General features: G+C 52.2%; 1 protein-coding gene across 2 annotated transcripts in view; it reads left to right on the top strand.

Moving 5' to 3' along the window:
* PTPN5 (protein tyrosine phosphatase, non-receptor type 5) overlaps positions 1-22,655 on the top strand; it is a 62,553-nt gene extending 39,898 nt beyond the window's left edge. Inside the window, exons 4-15 of one of the 2 annotated variants that reach the window (XM_025356670.1) lie at positions 6,445-6,638; positions 7,214-7,321; positions 7,568-7,651; positions 8,134-8,375; positions 9,844-10,033; positions 12,668-12,752; positions 16,993-17,072; positions 17,256-17,393; positions 17,921-18,031; positions 20,761-20,921; positions 21,013-21,126; positions 21,557-22,655. In XM_025356670.1, the coding sequence (XP_025212455.1) occupies positions 6,445-6,638; positions 7,214-7,321; positions 7,568-7,651; positions 8,134-8,375; positions 9,844-10,033; positions 12,668-12,752; positions 16,993-17,072; positions 17,256-17,393; positions 17,921-18,031; positions 20,761-20,921; positions 21,013-21,126; positions 21,557-21,650 (1,601 nt within the window). In that variant the 3' untranslated portion in view covers positions 21,651-22,655. The remainder of the gene's footprint in view (positions 1-6,444; positions 6,639-7,213; positions 7,322-7,567; positions 7,652-8,133; positions 8,376-9,843; positions 10,034-12,667; positions 12,753-16,992; positions 17,073-17,255; positions 17,394-17,920; positions 18,032-20,760; positions 20,922-21,012; positions 21,127-21,556) is intronic. The other variant, XM_025356671.1, reaches the window with a different exon arrangement.
* Positions 22,656-23,296: the final 641 nt, after the last annotated feature.

Here is a 23,296-nt window from a genome sequence, read left to right on the forward strand (position 1 = left end):
TTTTTTTTTGAGACGGAGTCTCGCTCTGTCACCCAGGCTGGAGTGCAGTGGCCGGATCTCAGCTCACTGCAAGCTCCGCCTCCCGGGTTTATGCCATTCTCCGGCCTCAGCCTCCCGAGTAGCTGGGACTACAGGTGCCGCCACCTCGCCCGGCTAGTTTTTTGTATTTTTAGTAGAGACGAGGTTTCACTGTGTTAGCCAGGATGGTCTCGATCTCCTGACCTCGTGATTCGCCCGTCTCGGCCTCCCAAAGTGCTGGGATTACAGGCTTGAGCCACCGCGCCCGGCAAGTCTTAGTTTCTACCCATTTATTAGCAGACCTCGGCCAAGTAACTTAACGTCTCTGTGCCTCAGTTTCCTCATGTGTAAAATGGAGGTAAGAGCAGTGCCTACCTTTTGGGATTGTTGTGAGGATTGAATGTGTTAATATATGTAAAGCACTTGGAGCAGCACCCAGCACACAGTAAGTCTTCAACATTCAGGCTCTGCCCTTGGCTGGCTGTGGACCTTGGGCAAGCCACTTCCCCTCTCTGGGCCTGTTTCTCCATCTGAGAAATTAATGGGCTGAACCAGATATCCCTCAGGGCCCACCAGGCTCTGACAGCCGGTAGTTCATGAAGTCCGGGCAGGTCTGAGTGTCATGTTCTTTTGGGTAGGGCTCCCTGTGGCTGCTGGCCACATTGGGAAGGGAAGAAAAGCTAACTGGGACAGCTTTCTTTCTCACGTAAACAGGAACAGGCTGAGCCAGCCTTCCACTCCAGTTCCGGTGGGCTGGCAGCCTGAGAGCTCAAAGAATGAGTCACTGACAGGAGCAGCCACAGCTCTGGAGCTCAGGCGGCACCAGCTCCAGGGCACAGAGTAGCTGCAGAGTTCAGTGGTGGGATTTGGGAGCCGGGTGACAGAAGAGGGATCATAATGTTTCCCTGTCCCTATGTGAAATCTGAAGGCCATTTGCCTGCATGCCTTACCCAGGATCCTACAGCTTTGGCCTGGGATACTGAGCTTTGCCTTCCAGGGCTTGTTTCCCTCCCTCCTTACCACATGTATACTTTGAGGATCCATCAGCTGGGGACCAGGCACAAAATCCGCACCATGGCCCCCATGCAGCTGATCAAGGTTCAAGGTTCTGCCCCGCACCTCTACCCCCACCCCAGACACAGGACCTCCCTGCCTTGCTGCAGTGACTCTTTACTGAGAAGCGGCATGGCAAAATGGAAACGTCACTTGATACTGGAGAGCCCTGGGTTTGAATCTCAGGTCTGCACTTACTTGGGCAAGACACTTAACCTCTCTAAGCCTTGATTTTTCTTGCCTGGAAAATCCCATCATCCTGTGCAAGAGGTGAGCCCATGAGGAGCCCGATGTTAAATCACTCGTCAGCGAGCTGCCTCTGAGTCAGGGTTTCATGCGTGGCAAAGCAGCTACCTCGCTGTGAACTATTGAAAAGCCAGCCCTTGACACAAGCAGCCGCCTCTCACTGACAAAACAGGGCTGATGATGATCATGTCTACCTCATAGGGCTGTCGAAAGAAGCAAATGCAATTGCGTGTGCAGAGGCACTTTGGGAACTGCAGAGAGCCAGCCCAGTGAGGTGGTATTATTCCCAGAACAAGACAGTGAGTGAAGGAGAGGGCAGGGAAAGGATAAGAGCTGACATCATCTCTAGGAGCAGAACAGAGTCCAAAAAAACAAACAGGCCTGGGACCACAGCGGTCCGTGCAAGTGGGGGCTGTTTCCTTCCCTGCTGTATCCCCAGAGCCTAACCGAGTGCTTGACAAAGTAGGCACCCAGTAAATACTTTTCTGAATTGCATGACATTGAATCTTCGTGTTCCCAGTGCTTGACGTATATCGGTGCTCAGTAAATGTGTGTTGGACTCATGCACAAATCGGCAGAGACTAAAACCAGAGTGGCAGGCTCCTAGCCCAGTTCTCCATCTTTGAAACTAACACCAATTTCCATCACAGACACCCACTGCCCACCCCTGAGATCAGGGGTTCTTAACCTGAGGTCCATGCATCTCCCCAAAAATTAACGTGTAGAATATAGTGTGTGTTTGAAACATATCTTGCTGAATTAAAAAAAAGTCAGATTTCTACCCAGAAAAATACTAAATAAACTCTGCTCTGAAAGATGTACATCTACCAGGCGCCCCGTAAATAGCCATCAGTTGGATGTATCTGGTCCCCAGGGCTGCCAGGTGACCAGTAGTCTTAAAAAAATTGTAAGCCTCCCACTCTCTGAGATCCACATCTAGGGCCCTGTGAGCCTGCAATTTTTCCTACCACCTCCATAATGTGCAAGGCAGTTAACCTATCTTTCATATGCAAAAGTGATGATCACACATTATCCCGGGGACCTGCCTCCGGAGTGGCTGTTCTGCTGCTGGGTGGGTCTCGCAGAGCCACGCATACTCTGTCAATCTCTTACATCCCAGCGTATGCATTTAGATGTGACAGGTGGGAGTCAAGGCCTGAAACCTGAGAATCCTAACTAGGCTTCATGATATCAACTCAGAACTTTGATCTTTTTGAAAAAAATATTTTTCTCACTACAAATACGTGTGTGCGTGTGTCTGTGTATGTATGCACCCACATACATATTTATTAGAGGAAATGTAGGATATGTAAATAAAATCACCTCTAATTTCACCCTACCCCCAAAGAACCGGTGTTAATACCTGGCTTTAGTCTTCCCATTTACTGTGTACAACATTTATTAAGCATTTACTGTGTGCCAAGAGTTCACTGTTCCATGCTGTATGATCTCTAACTCATGTGAACCTCTAATCTCACATCAGGTATTTGCTCTCTTTTTACAGACATGTTTATACTTTCTTAATTTTTAAGGCCAGTGAGATTATACTGTTTTGTAACCTTGCCTTTCTTAGTCCATACCATCAGATTTTTTACCATGTTATCAAATACTCATCAGCAGAGTCATTTATAATGGCTGCATGATGTTTTATTGCAGACAAATTCCATGCTTCTCAGACTGGGGTGCATGTACCCCTGAGGGCAAAGCCACAGGATAAATGTCACAGATCTTCCTGAAGCAAAATTTGTGATTCAGAGCTTTAGGAGAGGGAAATAAAACACATTATTTTCAAATCAAAACGAGTACAAATATATCGTAGTGTAGAATGCAGAACACCCGTATGTCTTAATACAGGCCAGATGCGGTGGCTCACACCTGTAATCCCAGCACTTTGGGAGGCTTAGGCAGGCAGATCACCTGAGGTCAGGCGTTCAAGACCAGCCTGGCCAACATGGTGAAACCCCATCTCTATTAAAATTACAAAAATTAGCCAGGTGCAGTGGCTCGTGCCTGTAGTTCCAGCTACTTGGGAGGCTGAGTCAGGAGAATCACTTGAACCCAGGAGGTGGAAGTTGCAGTGAGCTGAGATCACGCCACTGCACTCCAGCCTGGGTGACAGAGCAAGACTCTTGTCTCAAAAAAAAAAAAAAAAAAATGCAGCCAAGTCCAAGATCATGTTATTCCCCATAGTTCCATATTCCCTCTCCTCTGAGGTTTGCAGAAACATCTAAGAAGCACTGAATTCTAGTTCAAGCCCTTGTTTTTACAGATAAGAAAACTGAGACCCAGGGAGAAGAAGGGCTTGCCCGAGGTCCAAGTATGTGCTCTGCAGAACCAAGGCACAGAAGCCAGGTAACCCCTGGGTCTGTCCCTTTCCACCATTCCATATTTGGCATCACCTGTCAACTGTGTGTGGGCAGAGACCTTGCCCCTTGAGAAATCAACCCCCTGCTTATCAATAGTAGCAACTCTTGCCTTCCCACGTGATCCTTCTTTTAGCAGCAGCTTTTCCTTTTTCACCTTGCTCCCAGAATCTGAGCTGACAGCTCAGGTGGTCAGGAACTATAACCTCCATGGACAAAGGTAGATGCCCTCCCATGACCCTCTTAGGCTCCATTGGCACTTAGATTTATTGCTTAATGCACTGTATTGTAAACATGTCTTTACTGGTCTGTTTTAGCCATGAGACTGGAGCCTTTTGAAGGCAAGAATTATGTGTTAGCATTATAATCTGCCATCTATTGGGTTCTTACTAAATGCTGAACACTGTGCTAGGTGTTTCATCTGTAGTATCTAAAATATTTAAAACAGCTGCCGGGCGCAGTGGCTCATGCCTGTAATCCCAGCACTTTGGGAGGCCAAGGTGGGTGGATCACCTGAGGTCAGGTGTTCAAGACCAGCCTGGCCAACATGGTGAAACCCTGTCTCTACTAAAAATACAAAAATTAGCCAGGCGTGGTGGCACACGCCTGCAATCCCAGCTACTCAGGAGGCTGAGGCAGGAGAATTGTTTGAACCCAGGAGGTGGAGTTTGCAGTAAGCTGAGATCACGCCATTGCCCTCCAGCCTGGGCGACCGAGTAAGACTCCGTCTCTCAAAAAATAAATAAATAAATAATATATATATACACACACACACACAGCTTTTCAAAGTATGTATTATCTCCATTTATCAGGCAAAAAAACTGAGTAAAAGAGTGTCATTTGCCCATCATCATTCACTCATTTAGTAAGCATTGATTGTAGCCTTACACACCAGGACTTATGCTGCATGCTGTAGACATCAGGATGAACAAAGCTGATACCACTCTGCCCTCATGGAACTTCTTGGTGGGTAGAGGAAGATGATATTCAAAAATTATTTTACAACCCATAGCAAATGTAATGTAGCCTGAAGCCTATCGGACTGCCCTGGATTGAAGCCACCCTCTACCCTTACCAGCTAGGCGACCTTGGGCAACTCTGTTAACCTCTCTGCACCTCATCTTCCTCTTCTGTAAAATGGGGATAATAGTAGTAGCAGCTCCATAGGTGTACTGTGAAGAATAAAGAAATTAACCCATGTGAAGCACACAAAGAAGGGCCCTTGCACGTTCCAGGCATATTGCTGCTGCTGCTGCTGCTGCTGCTGCTGCTGCTATGAAGGAGAGGCGTGGGGTGCTTGTATGTGATACAGCAGGACCTACTTCAGGGGACGTCTGATTGAGGTCTGCAAGATGAATAGGTGTTATCTTGGCAAAGTGTGTGGGCGGCAGGGGAGGGGAGCAGGGTTTTGGAGGGATGTTCCAGGCAAAGGGAATAGCATGTCAAAGCATAGGGGGCGGGTTTACCTGAGGAACTGCAAGGAGTGCAGCTGAAAGGGGTCAGGCTGGGAAGTGGGAGCCTGTGCTACAAACATAGCCCCAGGACCGGGTTCCCTGCACCACAGTCTTGATCCAGGCCACGGGAGATGCTCAGTAAATGTTTGTCAAGTGAGCGAGCAGCTCATGGACAAACAGCTGTGTTGGGCCTACATGGTTCTGTTGTCACCCAAGTCCATTGTCCCCTATACAGCATGATATGTAGACAGCCCCTTCCCAGCTGTCAAACTGTATACATCCATGTTTTGGTCCCTCTCTTCTTGACAGTAAACTAAATCCTGTGAGTTTGGGTGCAGACCTCCAATATCTGGGACTCCCTGAGGTGACCGCAGCTAGAATCCCCATGCTGTAGCCAGGGGCTCAGATCTCAGCCAATGGTTTTCAGACTCTTTAGTAGTAGAAGTCTGCCTTGAAATAATCATAGCGAAAATCCAGTATATGGTACAGGGACAGGCAGAGCGTCTGCCCTTGAGCAGACATAGGGCCTCAGCCCCTGTGCACCTGAGAAAACACTAGGGCTCTGTAAAGCACAGTTAGAAAGACTAGGGTTGAACCCAAACCCCATCTTCCAGGCGGGGAAACTTAAGACCCAGAGAGGGAGTGACTCTCCGGAGTCAACAGGGACAGACCCAGAACTGGCCCCAGACATCTGGTATCAATTCTGCTACACCAAGGTTTTCCTGCACTTCGCCCTAACCGCCCCCAGCCCCTCTCAGTGTGCAGGGAGTCTTGAGATGGGGTGGGGGCATGTGGCTGTGGTCTTGTCAAGAGTCCGGCCTCCAGCCCCAGTCGGGGCATAGCCCACATGAGACAAAAATCCACAAGGCAGGCGTGGGTGGGTGGCTCAGGGTCATGGCCTGGTTATGCCGTGCCTTTTTTTTTTTTTTTTTTTTTTTTTTTTCTGCTGCTGCTGCTTTTTTAATTGAGTTTGAGGTGGTTGTTTTTTGTTTCCTTAAGAAATGGAAAAGAATGAAGCTGCGTAAATACAACTATATTAACTCCCTGAAAAACCTCCTGCCATTTTAACTCTGTTACTGGAGAAATAAAAGAGAAATAATTTGTCCACCCACACTTAGCTCTTTCTGACGAAGGTAGGTGAATATTGCTTTGCTAATCGAGGGTGACTGCTGGAAGTGGAGCCACGCTGACTGATCCCAGATTGAGAGGCAGCCACAGCCACCCCAAAAGGAACGGCCCGCCCTGGGGTGGCAGAGCCCTGCCTGTGGACAGGGCCAGAGTCATCGGCCCACATGGCCCATCTTCCACAGGTCTCCCCCAGCCGATAGTGATGGAGGCCCTGGACGAGGCCGAAGGGCTCCAGGACTCACAGAGAGAGATGCCGCCACCCCCTCCTCCCTCGCCGCCCTCAGATCCAGCTCAGAAGCCACCGCCTCGAGGTGCCGGGAGCCACTCCCTCGCTGTCAGGAGCAGCCTGTGCCTGTTTGCTGCCTCACAGTTCCTGGTAAGGACGGCACAGGCCTCACCAGGGCCTGGAGAGAGGTGGGCGGAGGGCCAGCCTCCCACTTCCTCCCCAGATGGCCCCCTGGAAGGCAGGAGGATGAGCGGCCTCCCTGGTGTTCCTCAGGAGCTCCAAGCCCTCAAGGATGGGATGAGGGGAAGGCTGGAATTCTGAGCTACCGCATCAGCAGCTGAGACCTCACACCCTGCCTCCCTAACCTAAGAATCTGGAACACGGGGCCTCCCTGACCCCTGACCTCCCAGCCCTGCAGGGTTCTCCTGAGAACTCCTGTCTGTGGAGGCCTTTCTGAGAGACTTCCCTTTTGATGTACATATTTGTGAGGTCCTCTCTGGAAAGGGCTTTCTCTTGGTTCCCTTCAGTCAGCTTTTCTCCAAGGAGAGTCCTGAGGCCTCCCCTGGGCACACAGCAGCGGGGCCCTGCTCTCAGCTGCCCAGGCTGGACCTTAGAGGTTCAGGAGCCTCCATGCAGGGCCAGGTTGAGGCTGCAGGTGAGCTCTGCTGGGGGAACATGAGGGAAGGGGGCTGGCTCCATACTTAGCCTGCTCCCCTGTGCCCCAGCTTGCCTGCGGGGTGCTCTGGTTCAGCGGCTATGGCCACGTCTGGGCACAGAACGCCACAAACCTCGTCTCCTCTTTGCTGACGCTCCTGAAACAGCTGGGACCCACGGTGAGTAAGCTTTGGGGAGTCCTGGGGTAGCAGGGATCTGTTGGGGGCCTCTAGTCCCACCATCCCCAACCTCCGGATGGGCCTTCTCTGAGTTCGGGAGATACTTCCAAGCCCCTGAAGTTCTTCTGCCTGCTCCCCACCCCAGACCTGGGGCGCGATTTTCAGAGTCTTGGTTTTGTCATCATTGCAAGAGCTGAGAACTCGGCCCCCACCACCACCCTGACCTGTTTATCTGATGTTCCCCAGGCCTGGCTTGACTCTGGGACCTGGGGAGTCCCCAGTCTGCTGCTGGTCTCTCTGTCCATGGGCCTGGTCCTCGTTACCACACTGGTAAGGTGCCTCCTGAACCCAGCCTCAAGGCTGTCCTCCTCTGACCTTGAGGCCCGGATTTCTACCAGCTCCCATCTGACCTACAGGCTGGACGTTCTGGGTGGGGCAAGGAGGGATGCCTATCTGTTTGCACAAGTGTGCCAGCCTGGGGCAAGAACCTCCTCCTTTCTGAAAATTGGTTTGCAGTGATCTGGGCTAAGGAAAAGGGGTGAGACGGGGAGAAGGCTGGTGTAGGAACTCTGAAGCCCCACTGAGAAGGCCTGAACCAAGAAACAGAGCTGGGAGAGGGAGGGGTGCGGAGGGAGAGTGGGCATGGAGCCTCCCATTGAGGCCGGGGCAGTGCCTTGTGGACAACTCCCAGGAGAGCAGGGCTGCTCGAGACACACTGAGGGAGTGCAGGGGTGTCAATCCCATTTGCGCTCCAGGAACACGGCGGGCAGCCAGCATGGTCCCAGATCCGTGATGCTGTATACCCCAACCAGGTGTGGCACCTCCTGAGGACACCCCCAGAGCCACCCACCCCACTGCCCCCTGAGGACAGGCGCCAGTCAGTGAGCCGCCAGCCCTCCTTCACCTACTCTGAGTGGATGGAGGAGAAAGCTGAGGATGACTTCCTGGACCTGGACCCGGTGCCCGAGACTCCTGTGTTTGATTGTGTGATGGACATCAAGCCTGAGGCCGACCCCGCCTCGCTCACCGTCAAGTCCATGGGTCTGCAGGAGAGGTGGGAGGGGTGGAGGAGGGGTGGGCTCCACGGGCCCTCGAGCTCTTAGCTCCTGATCAGAAGAGTGGATGCCTGACTCTGACTCCCGGTGCCCAGGGCAGAGCTGGCCTCATAGCTTAGCCAGTGTAGACACGTGCTCTCCAGGTCATTCATAGAGATCAAAGCGCCCCAAAATGAATGCTGAGAAATACTGTTACTGCACACGCACACATAGGTGTACACATGTTCACACACACTCTCCCATGCTCAAGTAAGTTTGGGTGGTTTTCTTTGCTGCAGGACTTGTCAGAGCCTTTAACATGTTGTGTTCCTTGGAAATCAGCAAGGGGGCAGTATGTGGCATTTCCCAAAGTCACTTGACCACAGAACTCTATTTTTTTTTTTTACTTTTATTTTGGATTGAGGGGGTACACGTGCAGTGTTGTTACCTGAGCATATTGCATGATGCCAAGGTTTAGGGTACAAATGCTCCCATCACCCAGGTACTGAACATAGTACCCAGCAGTTAGTTTTCCAACCCTTGCCCGCCTCTCTCCCTCCCTCCTCTAGTAGTCCCCAGTTTCTATTATTGCCGTCTTTATGTCCCTGAGTACCCAGTTAGAACCCTGTTTTTATAGGGTGGCTCATAGTGTTCCACAGAGCACACTCTGAGAAGTGTAGACACCGTCTTTTCAGAGTCTAGGTGGATAAGCCAGATCGCGCCACATTTGAGTTACCCATGTAATGTCATGGAACGAACACTGAGTGTGGAGTCAGGAAACCTAGCTTTTTGTTTCAGCTCTGCCACCCCCTTACTGGGAAAGCCTGGACAACTCTTGGCCCTTCATGGGGACTCAGTTTCCCCTTCTGTGTAATGAGGTCCCATCCTGTCCTGTGGTCTGAGACACTGAGTGTAGTAGAGTTTGCCCATTGTAGACATCCTTGCGGCCACCTTGCTCCTGGGACTCACTCCTTCCTGACAGCTGAGGGTCCTGGCCTCTCCTGGACAATATGTCCTTGACTCACCAGCAGCCTCATCCCAGGACTGCTGGGCCCAGGCCTGCAGTGGGGAGGGTCTGGAGCCATCCTCTCGGGCCCAAGCCCTGCTTCTGTGCTTCAGGCAGGTGTCCCCTCTCTGAGCTTCCTGGGGACCACAGGGCAGAACTGCCTCCAGCGGTGATGGAGGAGAGTCCAGGGTAAGGCCATGTTGGGTTAGCTTTGGATGGAACTTTTAGAACAGGAGCTCCAAACCCCCACTAAGTTAACATCTCCACTGCAGGAGGTAGGAGATAGGGAGTCAGGCCGATGCCTCGGGGCTGAGATTCATGCTGCTTTGACAGGGGGCTTTGTCACACTCCCACTCCTCTTCCTTGATCCCACCCTGTTCCCAGCTGATCTCTCCCTCCCTCGTTTTCCCAGCCCTGAAGACCCCAGCTCATGCCCACCCCTGTGCCTCTGAGACTCACACTCCCTTTCCTGGTCTTTCCAGGAGGGGCTCCAATGTCTCGCTGACCCTGGACATGTGCACTCCGGGCTGCAACGAGGAGGGCTTTGGCTACCTCATGTCCCCACGTGAGGAGTCCGCCCGCGAGTACCTGCTCAGCGCCTCCCGTGTCCTCCAAGCAGAAGAGCTTCATGAAAAGGCCCTGGACCCTTTCCTGCTGCAGGCGGAATTCTTTGTGAGTTCCCTTGAGCCGGCTGCCCCACTGTGTGCAGACCCATGTCAACCATCCACCTACCCAGGTGGTGGAGCGTGGTCCCTGGAACTCGGCATCTGCCGTAGATTAGTACCACTTTATCATCAGCTCTCCCACCGTCTTGGGCAAGCTGCTTTCCCTCTGAGCTTCAGTTTCCTCATCTGGAAAATGGGGATGAAAATAATAGGATTGTTCAAAGGTTAAAGAGACTAGGAACATGTGCAGAGCACCCAGCCAGGTGATGGAGGTACAGTGACAAGGCGAAGTCTTTATTGCCCAGTGCTGTGCTTTGAAAGCCACAGAGAACCTTCGCTTCTAACTCTTCTGTTTTTCCACCTTCCTCCTGCCAAGCATTGTTCTTCTGCCTTTGAAATCTCTCTAGTCGCCTCCCCTCCTTATCACCCCTGGGGCCCTAGCTTAGGTCCTAATCACCTCCACCCTGGCTTCTGCAGCTGCCTCCTATTGGACTTTGAGGGGCTCGAATAAATGGCACCCCTGTCTACCTGCCTGAGTGCTCAGCCATTAAGAGCTAAGGCATAGGAGATCACAGTATCACCTTTGTCGTCAATAAAATACAGGTTGGAAATGAGGCTTAGCAGGGTATAGCAAGAGTGAGCCTCCCGATACCGAGACCCAGAATTAGATGCACTTTCCACCCTCCACAGGGGTGCCGGCATATCTCGGACCTTGCCCCATGGGGGCACCCCTATAATTCTTTCCTGGCAGGAGGGCCCTGAGAGGAGGAGGAAGGAAGGGGCTGAGACTCAAAAGCTCCATTCCTCGACCAAATTCACCGAACAGGTAACTCCTCACTTCTGTGAGCAGGAAGAGGCGAGAGGCCGAGAATATCGGGGGCGACCAGAGGGGTACAGAAGCAGGCGCCTCCTCCCTTCCTTTGGCCTCCACCCTGGGCCTGTCTGGACTGGGTAGCTCTCCCCTGTGAGAAGACCTCCATCACCATCTGATCTGCTGCTCCAAGTTTTCCAGAACTTGGTACCACCTGCATACACCATCAGCACACCTCACCTGGTGTGGCCCCAGCCTCCTTTTCCAGCCTTATGCCCCATGCCCCACCCCTGCAGGGATGGTCCGCTTCAAACTGGGCCGGCTCCGCCTGTGCCTTTCTCCTGCCGTGCCTTTGCTCACATCATCACCCACTCCAGATGCCTCTAGAAAGCCTTCCTCGACCACCCCAGCCTCAGCTCCTGCTCTGAGCTCCCATGGCTGTCATCTCCCCTTCGAGAAAGAATCACTTCCTCTAGCTCATTTCCTGTTCGGTGGGTCATTGTCGAGGAAGGAGCGCGACCTGAGTACCCACTCCGGGGGCAGTTTTTCTCATGTTGTATTTTTCTTTTGATCATCACAACCCTGGAAAGCGTTATGATCCTCATTTTACAAAGCCCATACTTAGTGTGTCCAAAAACAATGAATCAGTGTGAAGCTGGGTGCAGTCAGGGACTAAGCTGGTAGGCAGACTGGAAGGAAATGCAGAGGCAAGAGGCATGGAGGGTCATCCCAGAGGATGTCAGGAAGAGACACACTCAGAGGTGAAGGGTTTTTTTTTTTGTTTTTTTTTGTTTTTTTTTTTGTTTTTTTTTGTTTTTTTCTTGAGACAGAGTTTCACTCTTGTTGCCCAGGCTGGAGTGCAGTGGCGCGATCTTGTCTCACTACCACCTCCGCCTTCTAGTTCCAAGCGATTCTCCTGCCTCAGCCTCCCTAGTAGCTGGGATTATAGGGGCCTGCCACCATGCCTGGCTAATTTTTGTATTTTTATTAGAGATGGGGTTTCACCATGTTGGCTAGGCTGGTCTCAAACTCCTGACTTCGTGATCCGCCTGCCTCGGCCTCCCAAAGTGCTGAGATTACAGGCATGAGCCGCCACACCCAGGCAGAGGTGAACTTTAAAGGGTGGGAACAACTTGGAGAGATGAGGGTCAGGGGAGACCAGTGCCCTCAGGAGGCAGAACGTCACAAGCTCAGACCCAGAGGCAGGACTGAGAACAGCAGATTAACAACAGGGGAGAAACAGGCCTAACTGGAAGTAAAGAGAGGCCAGATTCGAGAAGCCCTCACATGCCAGGAGAGAAGTTCAGACTCAGAGCTCTGGACACAGACAGTGGTTGGGACCTGCAAATACTCCTGGGATCTCAGAAAGAGGCTTCTCTCCTGCTGGAGAATCAGGGAAGGCTTCTCAGAGGAGGCGAGACATGAGATGAGGATGGAGTGGGTGTTACCACAGAGCTAGCAGCGTGAACCCAGGTCCCCGAGATAGGGATGCCCAGGGGAGGAATGCTACCCAGGGAGCATGGAGGAAGGCAGCGATTGGCCAGGTCACTTTTTGTCTTTTTCTTCATTCATCAGCTATTTATTGACTATATATACCAGGCTGGCTCTCCAAAAACAACAGTCATTATAATATTTATTACGCGCTCGGCATGTGCCAGGCACTGTTCTGAATGCTTCGTGAGCACTAACTCTCTTAATAGTAAATGTTTGTTGAATGAATGTGTGCACTCAAGCCTGCCCCTGGGCTAGGAGGTGGGGGCACAGCAGCCCCTGGATTCAAACATCTGTGAGGGCCCATAGCTGCTCACACCCCGTGTTCTCCTTCCACAGGAAATCCCCATGAACTTCGTGGATCCCAAAGAGTACGACATCCCTGGGCTGGTGCGGAAGAACCGGTACAAAACCATACTTCCCAGTGAGTACTTGCTGCCCCAGAGGGATGGGGGCAGGCTCAGCTTCACCTGGGGACCCCCTCACCCTGAGGAGGAGCGTAAGCCCCAAGCTGGGCCTCCAAGGGTGAGGGGACACTCATCACTAGAGGAGGTGGGACAGAGGGTTGGGGTGTGCTGGCTGAAGGGAAGCGCCACCCCGGTGAGGCCAGAGGCGAGTTCATTTCCTCACACAGCACTCTCTGGTCCTTTGCCCTGCCTGGCCACGTGTTGTGCTGAGCCCTCTAGAAACCCAGAGAGAAAGGGTGGTAATGACAGCAGCTCCTAGCCACAGTGTGGTAGCCGAAAGGTCACCTTTCATATTCTCTATCTTTTCAGAGTGGGCAGATTTTAAGGAAAGGAAGTTAAGGCTTAGAGAAGTTAAGTGGCTCACCCACAGTCCCACAGCTAGGAAGTGCAGAGCTGAATTTCAGACCCGGGCCTCTGTGATCCCAGAGTCAGGCTGTCAGGCTCTCTGTCTACATGGCGTGGAGTGTGGTCGGATTGTAAGCCCTCTAACAGGGACATCCACTGCCACAGGCGAATGAGTGTCTCTGTCAGGGAGTGAGCTCCCTGTCACTTAGTGTATTCAAGTGAGGCGGCATGAGCAGTCCCCTAGAAGGTCTGAAAGGGGTTTTCCTCCTTTGGGGTTAGTTAGACCAGGTGACCTGATGCTCCTCTGTCAGCCCTGGGGTGTCATTTTCAGATAACTTTTATCAAGCTTCGATGAGCCTGCCACCCTTGCCAAATTCTGACCCCAGGCCCTTATTGAAAGTGAATCCGCATAAACCTGCTCCAATTCAGTTTGTAGAGTAGCAAGGCTTTTAAAAAGCAGCTTTGCCATCAGCATCTCCAACAACATGTAAGATGTCATGACTTATTTTTAACTTTTAAAATATCGACTTGTAGTTGCTATGGTTACACAGTCTCTAGGTAGTTCCGGTTAAACAAAGCGCCATTTAAGGCCAGGATGCATTATTCAGGGATGCTCACCTCTTCCCTCATCTTGCCCTCCCCCATCCCAGCCCTACCTGGAGGGAGGGACTTGAGTATCCTAGAACCTTATACTTTGCTGGCCACTCAGAATGGCCACTGGGGGAAGGTGGGAGCAGACCAGGATTCCATGCAGTCCTCACTGCATTCCGAGAGGCTCAAGCTGCCTCCAGCCATGCCCTGAGCCCAATAAAGAATTTTGTCTGTGTCCAGCAAGAATGGACCCTGTGCCTGCAGAGACTGGGTTGGGAGGCAGAGAGCAGGTGAGGCTGAGCAGTGCCGCCTCTCAGATCCAGGACACGCTGAGGTTTGTTCTCTCATTCACTGGGCACACGTTTCCTCAGCTCCTGCCCCAGGAACTGAGGATTTAGTTGTAAATAGGACACAGACTCTGTGCACAAGGAGCTTCCAGCCTAGTGAGGGAGAGAGGTCCATGCACAGTTACAGGCAGAGTGACCAGTAACCCACAGGCAGCGTTGAGAACAAGATGCTGTGAGCAATTTCTCTCCCTTTCTCCACTGTGTCCAAAGCATCAAAACAGTGCTGCCTGGCACATGGTAGACATTCTGCACCTATTTGGGTTGTTTTAATTTTTGTAGAGATGGAGGTCTTGCTCTGTTGACCAGGCTGGTCTCGAACTTCTGGCCTCAAGGCTACCTTCACCTGCTTTGGCCTCCCAAAGTGCTGGGATTATAGGCATGAGCCACCATGCCGGGCTCTGCACCTATTTGAATGAATGAATAATGTCTCTCAGATCTACATCCTCTTCTTCAGCCTCACTGCCAAATGATGCTTTTGAGGTTAGGGCTTTCATGTTGCCCAATTCCAGGGGACACCATTTACATAGATTACATTGATTGACATAAGTGCCCCCTGGAGCCGTGCCAGGCTGGACAGCCCTGTGATCCTTGACACTTCTTACTTGGATCATTGCAGTAAACATCTAACTGGTCTTCTGGCTCCCAGCTCCCACACTCTCCTCTCCATCTTCTACCATTGCCACCAAAATGATGCAAAACAGAAATCTAATTGTGTCATTCCCTTCCTTAAATTCCATCATTATTGTTACCCTTTTAATCCTCAGGTTTAAGTCCATCTTTCTTTTTGTTTTTTTTTTTAAGACAGAGTCTCACTCTGTTGCCCAGGCTGGAGTGCAGTGGCACAGTCTCGGCTCACTGCAACCTCTGCCTCCTGGGTTCAAGCAATTTCCGGCTAATTTTTGTATTTTTAGTAGAAACAGGGTTTGACCATGTTTGGCCAGGCTGGATTCGAACTCCTGACCTCAAGTGATCCGCCCACCTCAGCCTCCCAAAGTGCTTCGCTTACAGGCATGAGCCACTATGCCCAGCCTAAATCCAGCTTTCTAAGCCTGGTTTATAAGACCGTTTGTCACCTAGTTCCTCTCCAGCCTCACCTCTCACCACTCCCTACCCTGTGCTGTGCATGTGAATCTGACAGAACAGCATTGCCTGCAGACAGGGAGATGGGAGATGGCCCACACAGAGCTTCCTGCCCTCCTCTGCTGCAGGTCCCCCAAAAGCCCCCTCCCGCTTACCCTCACTCCTCTCCATCCCTGCCACCCTCTACACCCCTTCTTCACAAGAACTGCCTCCAAATCACCTGCCAAAAACTTAGACAGTGGGGTTGGGCTAAAGAGGCAAAGCTTGTGCCCTTTACCTCCCCAATTTCTCATACCGGGTTTAGGATCCTTCTTTTTATCCTTTAACCTGTGGAACTTGTAATAATGACAGTAATAACAGCAGCTGATACTTTGTGTTGGTCCTAGTTACAGCTATAAGGACTCTAGTTGTTAAAGTTAACTTCTTTACAAGATAAGCAAGGTCACTGTGGAATGACCATCCCCAGGTTACAGATAAGGCACAGGGAGATGAAGTAAATTGTCCATGTTGACACTGCTAGTAAGTCAGAATCAGGATTTGAACCTAGCCTCTCTGACTCAGCGGTGTAGACTCTTAATGACTCCCCTCTACTGCCTGTGAGAGCCTCCTAATGTGCACACTGGAAGTCTTTAGTCCAGTCCTCCCTATTACAGGAAGTAAACTGAGTCCTGGACAAGTGGGCTGATGACAAAACTAAACCAGAACCCAGGACTCTGGGCCTCCAGCCAGCTTCCCCCTTAGCCCATACAACCTCAGTCTTGGCCTCTGCAGGCTGACAATGCACGGAGGCTCTAGCTGGAACAAAACAAAATCTACTTCAGGAAGAAGAGCAGGGTGGGGGCTGGGCACAGTGGCTCATGCCTATAACCCCAGCACATTGAGAGGCCGAGGTAGGAGGATCACTTGAGCCAGGAATGGGAGACCAGCCTAGTCAACACAGCAAGACCTCATCTCTACCCAAAAAAAAAATAATAATAATTTAGCCAGGTGCAGTGGCACATGGCTGTAGTCCTGCTTACTCAGGAGGTTGAAGCAGAAGGATCACTTGGGCCCAGGAGTTAGAGGCGGCAGCGAGCCATGATCGTGCCACTGCACTCCAGCCTGAGTGACAGAGAGAGCCCCTTTTACTATGGGATTTGACATGTGAATAAATTGAAAGGAAAAAAAACCCTTTTTGCACATGTGCACATGAGGCTAAGACCCTCCAGTCTTATTTCAGATAGGGGAGACTATCGTTTTCATCTTAATAGCCTCCCTCAACTTTCTATTCCCACATCTGAACAGCCCTTTATACTTATAAAGCACTTTACCGTTTATACAGAACTTTCACTTCTCTTTTCTCATTCGTCTTCCCAGCAGCCCAAGGAAGTAGACATCTTTGCCTCCATCTGACAGATAGGAAAACTGGGGCTTAGAAAGGCTATGTGCTTTACAAGCCTACACAGCAAGTCAATGACAGTGTGTACTCAAGCTAGCTGTCTCTTGCTGTCCAAGATCTGTACAGGAATTTCCCTAGGTAATTCTATTGTTGACTTAGCTGTCTCCTCTCCAGAAGCTAAGACGCAGTGAGTATAGGGCAACTTAAGGGGCACAGGCTAAGGATAGAGACAGAGGTGGAGACCCGGGGACACTTCTCTGTCTCCACCCTCCTCCTCATCCTGAGTCCTCGCCTGCAAAATGAACCATGAATGGGTGAATGTTTTGCTGCTGGGCAAGGAAAGGAAGAACTGCTAAGGTCACAGAAGAAATATGGGTATCTTGGAATAGGCCAGAGAAGGTGGGCCCTGCCCCAGAGGGCCCAGCTTCCAGCCTTACTTGTCTCCTACCACCCCAGACCCTCACAGCAGAGTGTGTCTGACCTCACCAGACCCTGACGACCCCCTGAGTTCCTACATCAATGCCAACTACATCCGGGTACGTATTCCCACCCTGACAGCCTCTTGCTGAAGGGGAGGCTTGAGTCGATGGGATCCATCCTCCAGCCTTGTCCCTACACCAGTCTGACTCCTGCCAGCTTCTGGGAAGAGCCTGAGTGTGGGGATGGGGTCCTGGGAGCACTGCCTCTGACCCTGACAGCCTGGACTTGGCTGGCCGCAGGGCTACGGTGGGGAGGAGAAGGTGTACATCGCCACTCAGGGACCCATCGTCAGCACGGTCGCCGACTTCTGGCGCATGGTGTGGCAGGAGCACACGCCCATCATTGTCATGATCACCAACATCGAGGAGATGAACGAGGTAGGGACCCCCGTCCCCATTCCGAGTGCCTGCTACATTGTGCCCTACACTAAGTGTCTTGTTCTCAGATTAATCTTTATGACAATCTCACAAGGTTGGCGGTGTTCACCCTGCTGCCAAGATGAGGAGATGCGAGGCTTGGTGAGGTTAAGTCGTTTGCCCCGGCCTCACACATAGAGGCATGCCTGGAGGTGGTCTTTCCACTTCCGATGCCTGTGACCTCAAACACAGCACTCTGCTGCCTCCCAGCCTGCCGGGACAGATGCTGGCTACTCCTGTACTCCTGGCCCATTTAACTGAATCTCCATGAAAGTCCTTCAGATGGTAGCACTTCTGTTTTCCAGAGGAAGAAACGGAGGCTCAGGAAGGGGAAGTAGCTTATAGAGTTTGCAGCTGAGATTTGAACCCAACACTCTGTAGCAGCAACCCTGTTGCCCTTGTGTATCTCTCCGCTGGCCCTGGAGAGTGTTGGGGAGAGTGTGGGAAGGGAACAGGATTGTATGGCAGCCTGATCTGGGCCCCTGCAGAAATGCACCGAGTATTGGCCAGAGGAGCAGGTGGTGTACGACGATGTTGAGATCACTGTGCAGAAAGTCATTCACACGGAGGATTACCGGCTGCGACTCATCTCCCTCAAGGTGAGGCCTGGGGCAGGGCTGGGCGAAGCTGAGGATGAGTGTAGGGGCTTAACTGGGGACTCCACAGAGAACAGGTCCCCAAAGTCCACTGTAACTGACCTAAAAGCCAGTGTCACTCCCAGATTTTCTGATAACTATGGATGAGTGAGAGGTGAAGGACTTGGGGGCCAGAGGTAGAATCAAACCCCTTGCATTTCCCAGTCCTCAGTTGTATTTCGTGCTGTTGGGCTCCTCTCTCTTTCTACTCTGTCATTCATAATGCCTTCTAGCTATGCTTCAAATGTACCCAAGGCCAGGACTGTCCGGATGAGGGGACTTCAGCAGCCTCCAGCACTGTCTTTATAATTGAGGGTTCATCATGACTTTGAGATCCTCCCTAGAAACATCTCTTCACCTGGGATGCTGGGCTTCTGGCCTGTAGTGCCCAATCTGTCCACAAGAGGGCAGGCACTCTTTGCTGCTTTGGGGTTGTATAGGGAGGCTGTGGTTACAGAAAACAGCAAGAAAAAGGAAGACACACAAAATATGAGCAATACAAAACAGCCCAGAAAGAGTGGGGGGAAGGTATCCTCCCACCCTGAAGTTGTGCTTCTTCCAGGATCAGCATAATAGAGGAGACTGTTCCTTTGAAATCGGGATTAGTGGATTCTGCTTGTGAGAAATAAGACCCATGTTTAGGGAAGGCTGGAAGAGGCGAGCCAGGCACCAGGAAGCTGATGCCCTATCCAGGAGGAGCCAAGGAGGTTCACTGATGCTGACAGCCACAGGGGTTACTGAGCACAAGACCGGAGACTTGGCCCTCTGAGCTGCTCCCTCTCCCACTGGATAGGGGCTAGGTAGGGTGTCGAAGCATCTCAGCCCCCAAGAGCAGTGCCCCCTCTCCAAGCAGCTCTAAGATCCAGGTCTTGTTGGAGGGCATGAAGGGCCAGGAAGTCAAGAACAGAGGTAGTGGTTGCTGTCACAGCCAGGTAACCCAGGACCTGAGTAAATGGCTTCCTGAGTAGAAATTCCACAGAAAGACAGGCTGAGATGAGGCAGGGCTGCTCACCTTCTCAATGCCATGGAGATGATGAGGGACAAACCGGGTCTTCTTGGAGTTTGAGGGAATTTACTTTTGTCCATAAGACATTACAAATACCTGGCCTGAGCTTGGTTCTGGGTTGGGTACTGTGAACACAGAGCTTCTCAAAGCTTGGACTCTTTCCTCGAGAAGCATGTATAAGATGGTCAGTACTGAGCTAGAGATAGGTATATAGAATATAGGATATGTATATCATATGTTAAATTGGATGAATATAGGATCTATATCATATGTATATATGATATACGCATCCTATATATACCTATATATAATATATATAAAATACATAATATATATAAAATATAAATATATATATATATAGGGGTGTGTGTGTGTGTGCATATATATATGTATAAAAGAAGGACACTCTGCCAGCTAATGTGCTCAGGGAGGGCCTCCTGTAAGTGGTGGTGCCGAATGGGGTCTTGAAGGATAAGTAAGAGTTGACCAGGGGCAAACAAGTCAGGAGAGCATTCCCAGTGAGAAAAAAATAAAACGAAGGACATGGAAGATGGAACACTTGTGTGCATGTGTGTGTGCACATGTGTTTGCATGTGCTGCTGAGATTTTACCTACAAACCTTTCGGAGTGTGGGAGCATTGAGTACAAGTACACAGGAGCAGGAGGTGTATCTGGAAGGGCAGGCCCTGTAGCAGTTGTCTTCCTAGCCAGGCTAGGAAGAGTAGGTCTTATTCTGAGAGCAGTGAGAGACATTGAAGGATGTTGTGGTCTGCTCAGGCTGCTATAACAAAATACCATAGACCAGGGAGCTTGTAAGCAACAGGTTTATTTTTCACAGTTCTGGAGGCTGGGAAGTCCAAGATCAAGGCACCATGACCCTGGTGAGGACCCACTTCCAGGGTCATGTCCTCACATGGCAGAAGGAGTGCAAGATCATTGAGGCCCCTTTTGTAAGAGCACTGATCCCATTTGTGAGGGCTCCGTTCTCATGACTTAATCACCTCAGAGGCCTTCCCTTCAAATACCACCATATTGGGGTTTGGTTACAACATGTGAACTTAGGGGGACACACACATTCAGTCCAAAGCCATGTGTTTGCAGCAGGAGAGCAGCATGTCCAGAAGTGTGTTGTACACAGACTATTTTGACTCTGTGGATCTGAGACAGTTGGGAATGAGGCAGAAATCTCCCACACTCAAGCAATGATAAAGGTCAAGGTGGCAGTGAAGCGGGGAGTGTGAAGAGGTGGTAAAACTTACAGCACCAATTGCAGCACTAAGATAGAGGCGAGTCACGCAGGCAAGGCACAGCAAGAGGAGAAGAGTAGTCCTGGGGCTGGGTTATGTGACAAAGGGATGACTGGGGGACCATTTGTTAAGATAAGGAGCCCCGGAGACAGTAATAAATTGGAGAAGGGGCTCTTGGCCCCTCTTAGACGATCCTGAAGTCGTTGGGGCAGGACCAAAGACAAGATCCACGCCAACACCACTGACCAACCCCCAAAACCGAGCTGGCTTTGGGTCTCTGGTGCCACTGGGCAATATGGCCTAGATGGAAGGGTTAAGGGGTTCCACTCTCTGTGTGCTTCCTGTGTTCTTCTTCCTCCCATCCCATCTCTATCTCTGGGCTGGTTTGTGAGCTGAAGGAGTTCACACATACCCGGGGTGGGCCTCTGTCTCCTCGACAGAGTGGGACTGAGGAGCGAGGCCTGAAGCATTACTGGTTCACATCCTGGCCCGACCAGAAGACCCCAGACCGGGCCCCCCCACTCCTGCACCTGGTGCGGGAGGTGGAGGAGGCAACCCAGCAGGAGGGGCCCCACTGTGCCCCCATCATCGTCCACTGCAGGTGGGTCCTCCCAGCCAGCCACTGGAGCGGGGCAGCCCCCCACCCGCTGGGCTGCCCTGCCCCTCACCCCACCGGTCCCCTCGGCCCTCAGTGCAGGGATTGGGAGGACCGGCTGCTTCATTGCCACCAGCATCTGCTGCCAGCAGCTGCGGCAGGAGGGTGTGGTGGACATCCTGAAGACCACGTGCCAGCTCCGTCAGGACAGGTCAGCCCACGGGTGGGGGCTGGGCACACAGGGGAGCTAGAGCCTCGAGGGGGTAGAGGGAGAGACCCACATGTGCATTGGGGGGCGAGGGGCAGATGGAAAACACTGGCATGGACTGATGGGCAAACAAGGAGTAGCGAGAACAGCTGGGTAGAGAGGCAGGATCCAGATGGTGTGGGGCCGGATGAAGAGGGAAGAAAAGCAGAGCTGCTGGACAAAAGGACAGAGGCTGAGAGGCTGAAAGCGGTAGGACATGTCATCTGTGTCCCTGATAGGAAGGGGCAGAGGGTAATGGTTGGCAAGGGTTGGTCTCTCCGAGATGCACAAGGACAAGGCCTGGCAAGTGATGGCTACTCCATGGCTTTTGAGGCACCCTCCCACAGCCCATCCTTCCATGACCCTGCCCCCACTGTGCATCTCTGCCGGGCAGGGGCGGCATGATCCAGACATGCGAGCAGTACCAGTTTGTGCACCACGTCATGAGCCTCTACGAAAAGCAGCTGTCCCACCAGTCCCCAGAATGACTGCGCTTCTCCTGCAAGGTTCTCTGGGCACTGCCCAGCCTGAGTCTCGGCCCTCACCCAGGGCCCCGCCTTGGGTCCTGGGCCTGCTCCCCGCTTCCTCCCCTTCAGTCAGCTCCCTCTGTCCTCTCTGTCAGCCTGGCCTGGCCCCTACCCTCCAGCATTGCTCTTCCTACTGTACATATTGAGGAGTGGGGGCAGGGTCGGGGAGGGACATGCCAGGCCGGGCCTGGGGCCCCAGGGCCTGATCCACACCACACAGACCCCGGGCCCCAGTTTTTAACGATGGTCCCATCAGTACCTGATCCAGAACGTTTCCGTGCCACACTGTGTCCTGCTGCAGTGTGTTCTGTCTGTCCGTCCATCTCTGCTGTCTGTACCGGACACTGTGTCTCCTCGGCCAGGAAGGGGTGATGAGCTCCAGCCCCTAAGCAACCTGGGCGGACTTGCCTGCCTTGGCCTCACCCGCACTTCTCCCAAAAGGCAGATGACTGGGAGTTAGGCATGGGGAGCTCCGGAGGGCTACCAGAGTTCCAGCTGAGGGAGAGGTCTCTAGGTTGGAGTGGGCATCACAGCCAGGGTGGCCTCTGGGTGTCAGATGCCCTCAGGAGGGTGCCCAGCCTGTGAGGCACTGGCGAGGAAGGGGGCAGATGGGGCGTGGAGAACCCAGAGGATCTGGGCCCTGCTGGGGAGGGGAGGGGAGCTCAAGGTTTGGGTGGGGACTCGGCCCCAGATCTGTGTGAGACATTTTTCGTGTCACTGTGGGAAAGCCTTCCCAGAAGTCTCACTGCGTGTCGCTCTGCGTGTGTTCCCATGTCCATGCGTGTGTTGAGAGCCCACCAGGAGGGCATGCATGACTCTGGCAACGTGTGTTATCTTGGAGCCACGTGTTTTTATTGCTGACTTTAAATATTTATCCCATGGCAGACAGAGACATTTGGTGTCTTTTTATAATTCGCTCGTGGTCATTGAATAGAGCAATAAACGGAGCATTTTGAGCAAAACTAACCACCTGGGTCTGTGTGATTTGCCTCTCCCCTCCACTGCCTGCCTTCCTGTACCTGGGTCTTTGTGCCCCTCCCCAGCATGAGCACACAGAGAGCTTGGCCCTTCTGCTCACTGGAGCCCCTTGTGGAGACTGGGAGTTTGGAGCGAGTCCAAATTTGTAAAGCCAAACTGGGAACATTCTGCAGGATTCTCACAGCCTCAGCCCTGGCCCTGACAGATGCTCTGGGCCAGGTGTGGAGCCTCAAGGACAGGTGTGGAAGGCTTCCAAGGAAGGCACAGTGGCTGGCAGGTCACCAATTCCAACAGACGTGCCAGAGAAGCCAAGGCTAGAGCAAGTAGACATTCAGGTCACACCCAGGCCCCTTCCTGTTGGCCAAACACTTATCCCGTGTGGGCTCCACAGGTCCCAACAGCAGCTGCAGCCCAGTAATTTCCCTTGTAAGGCCTGGGCTCAGAGTAGCTTCTCCCAAGGGGCCCAGGGAATCTGCATGTGGACTGAGATCCTGAGCCATCCTGGACACTCCTGCTCTATTCTTGTCCCCTGCCCCCCTGGGATGGAGCAAAAGTAGCCATGATGCCACTGCTGGCAGGTGGGGGTCACCCCAGGGCAGAAGGAGGGGTCCAGAGCAAGGGTGCTGACC

This window comes from Theropithecus gelada, chromosome 14 (genome assembly GCF_003255815.1).
Source record: "Theropithecus gelada isolate Dixy chromosome 14, Tgel_1.0, whole genome shotgun sequence".
Taxonomy (NCBI): domain Eukaryota; kingdom Metazoa; phylum Chordata; class Mammalia; order Primates; family Cercopithecidae; genus Theropithecus; species Theropithecus gelada.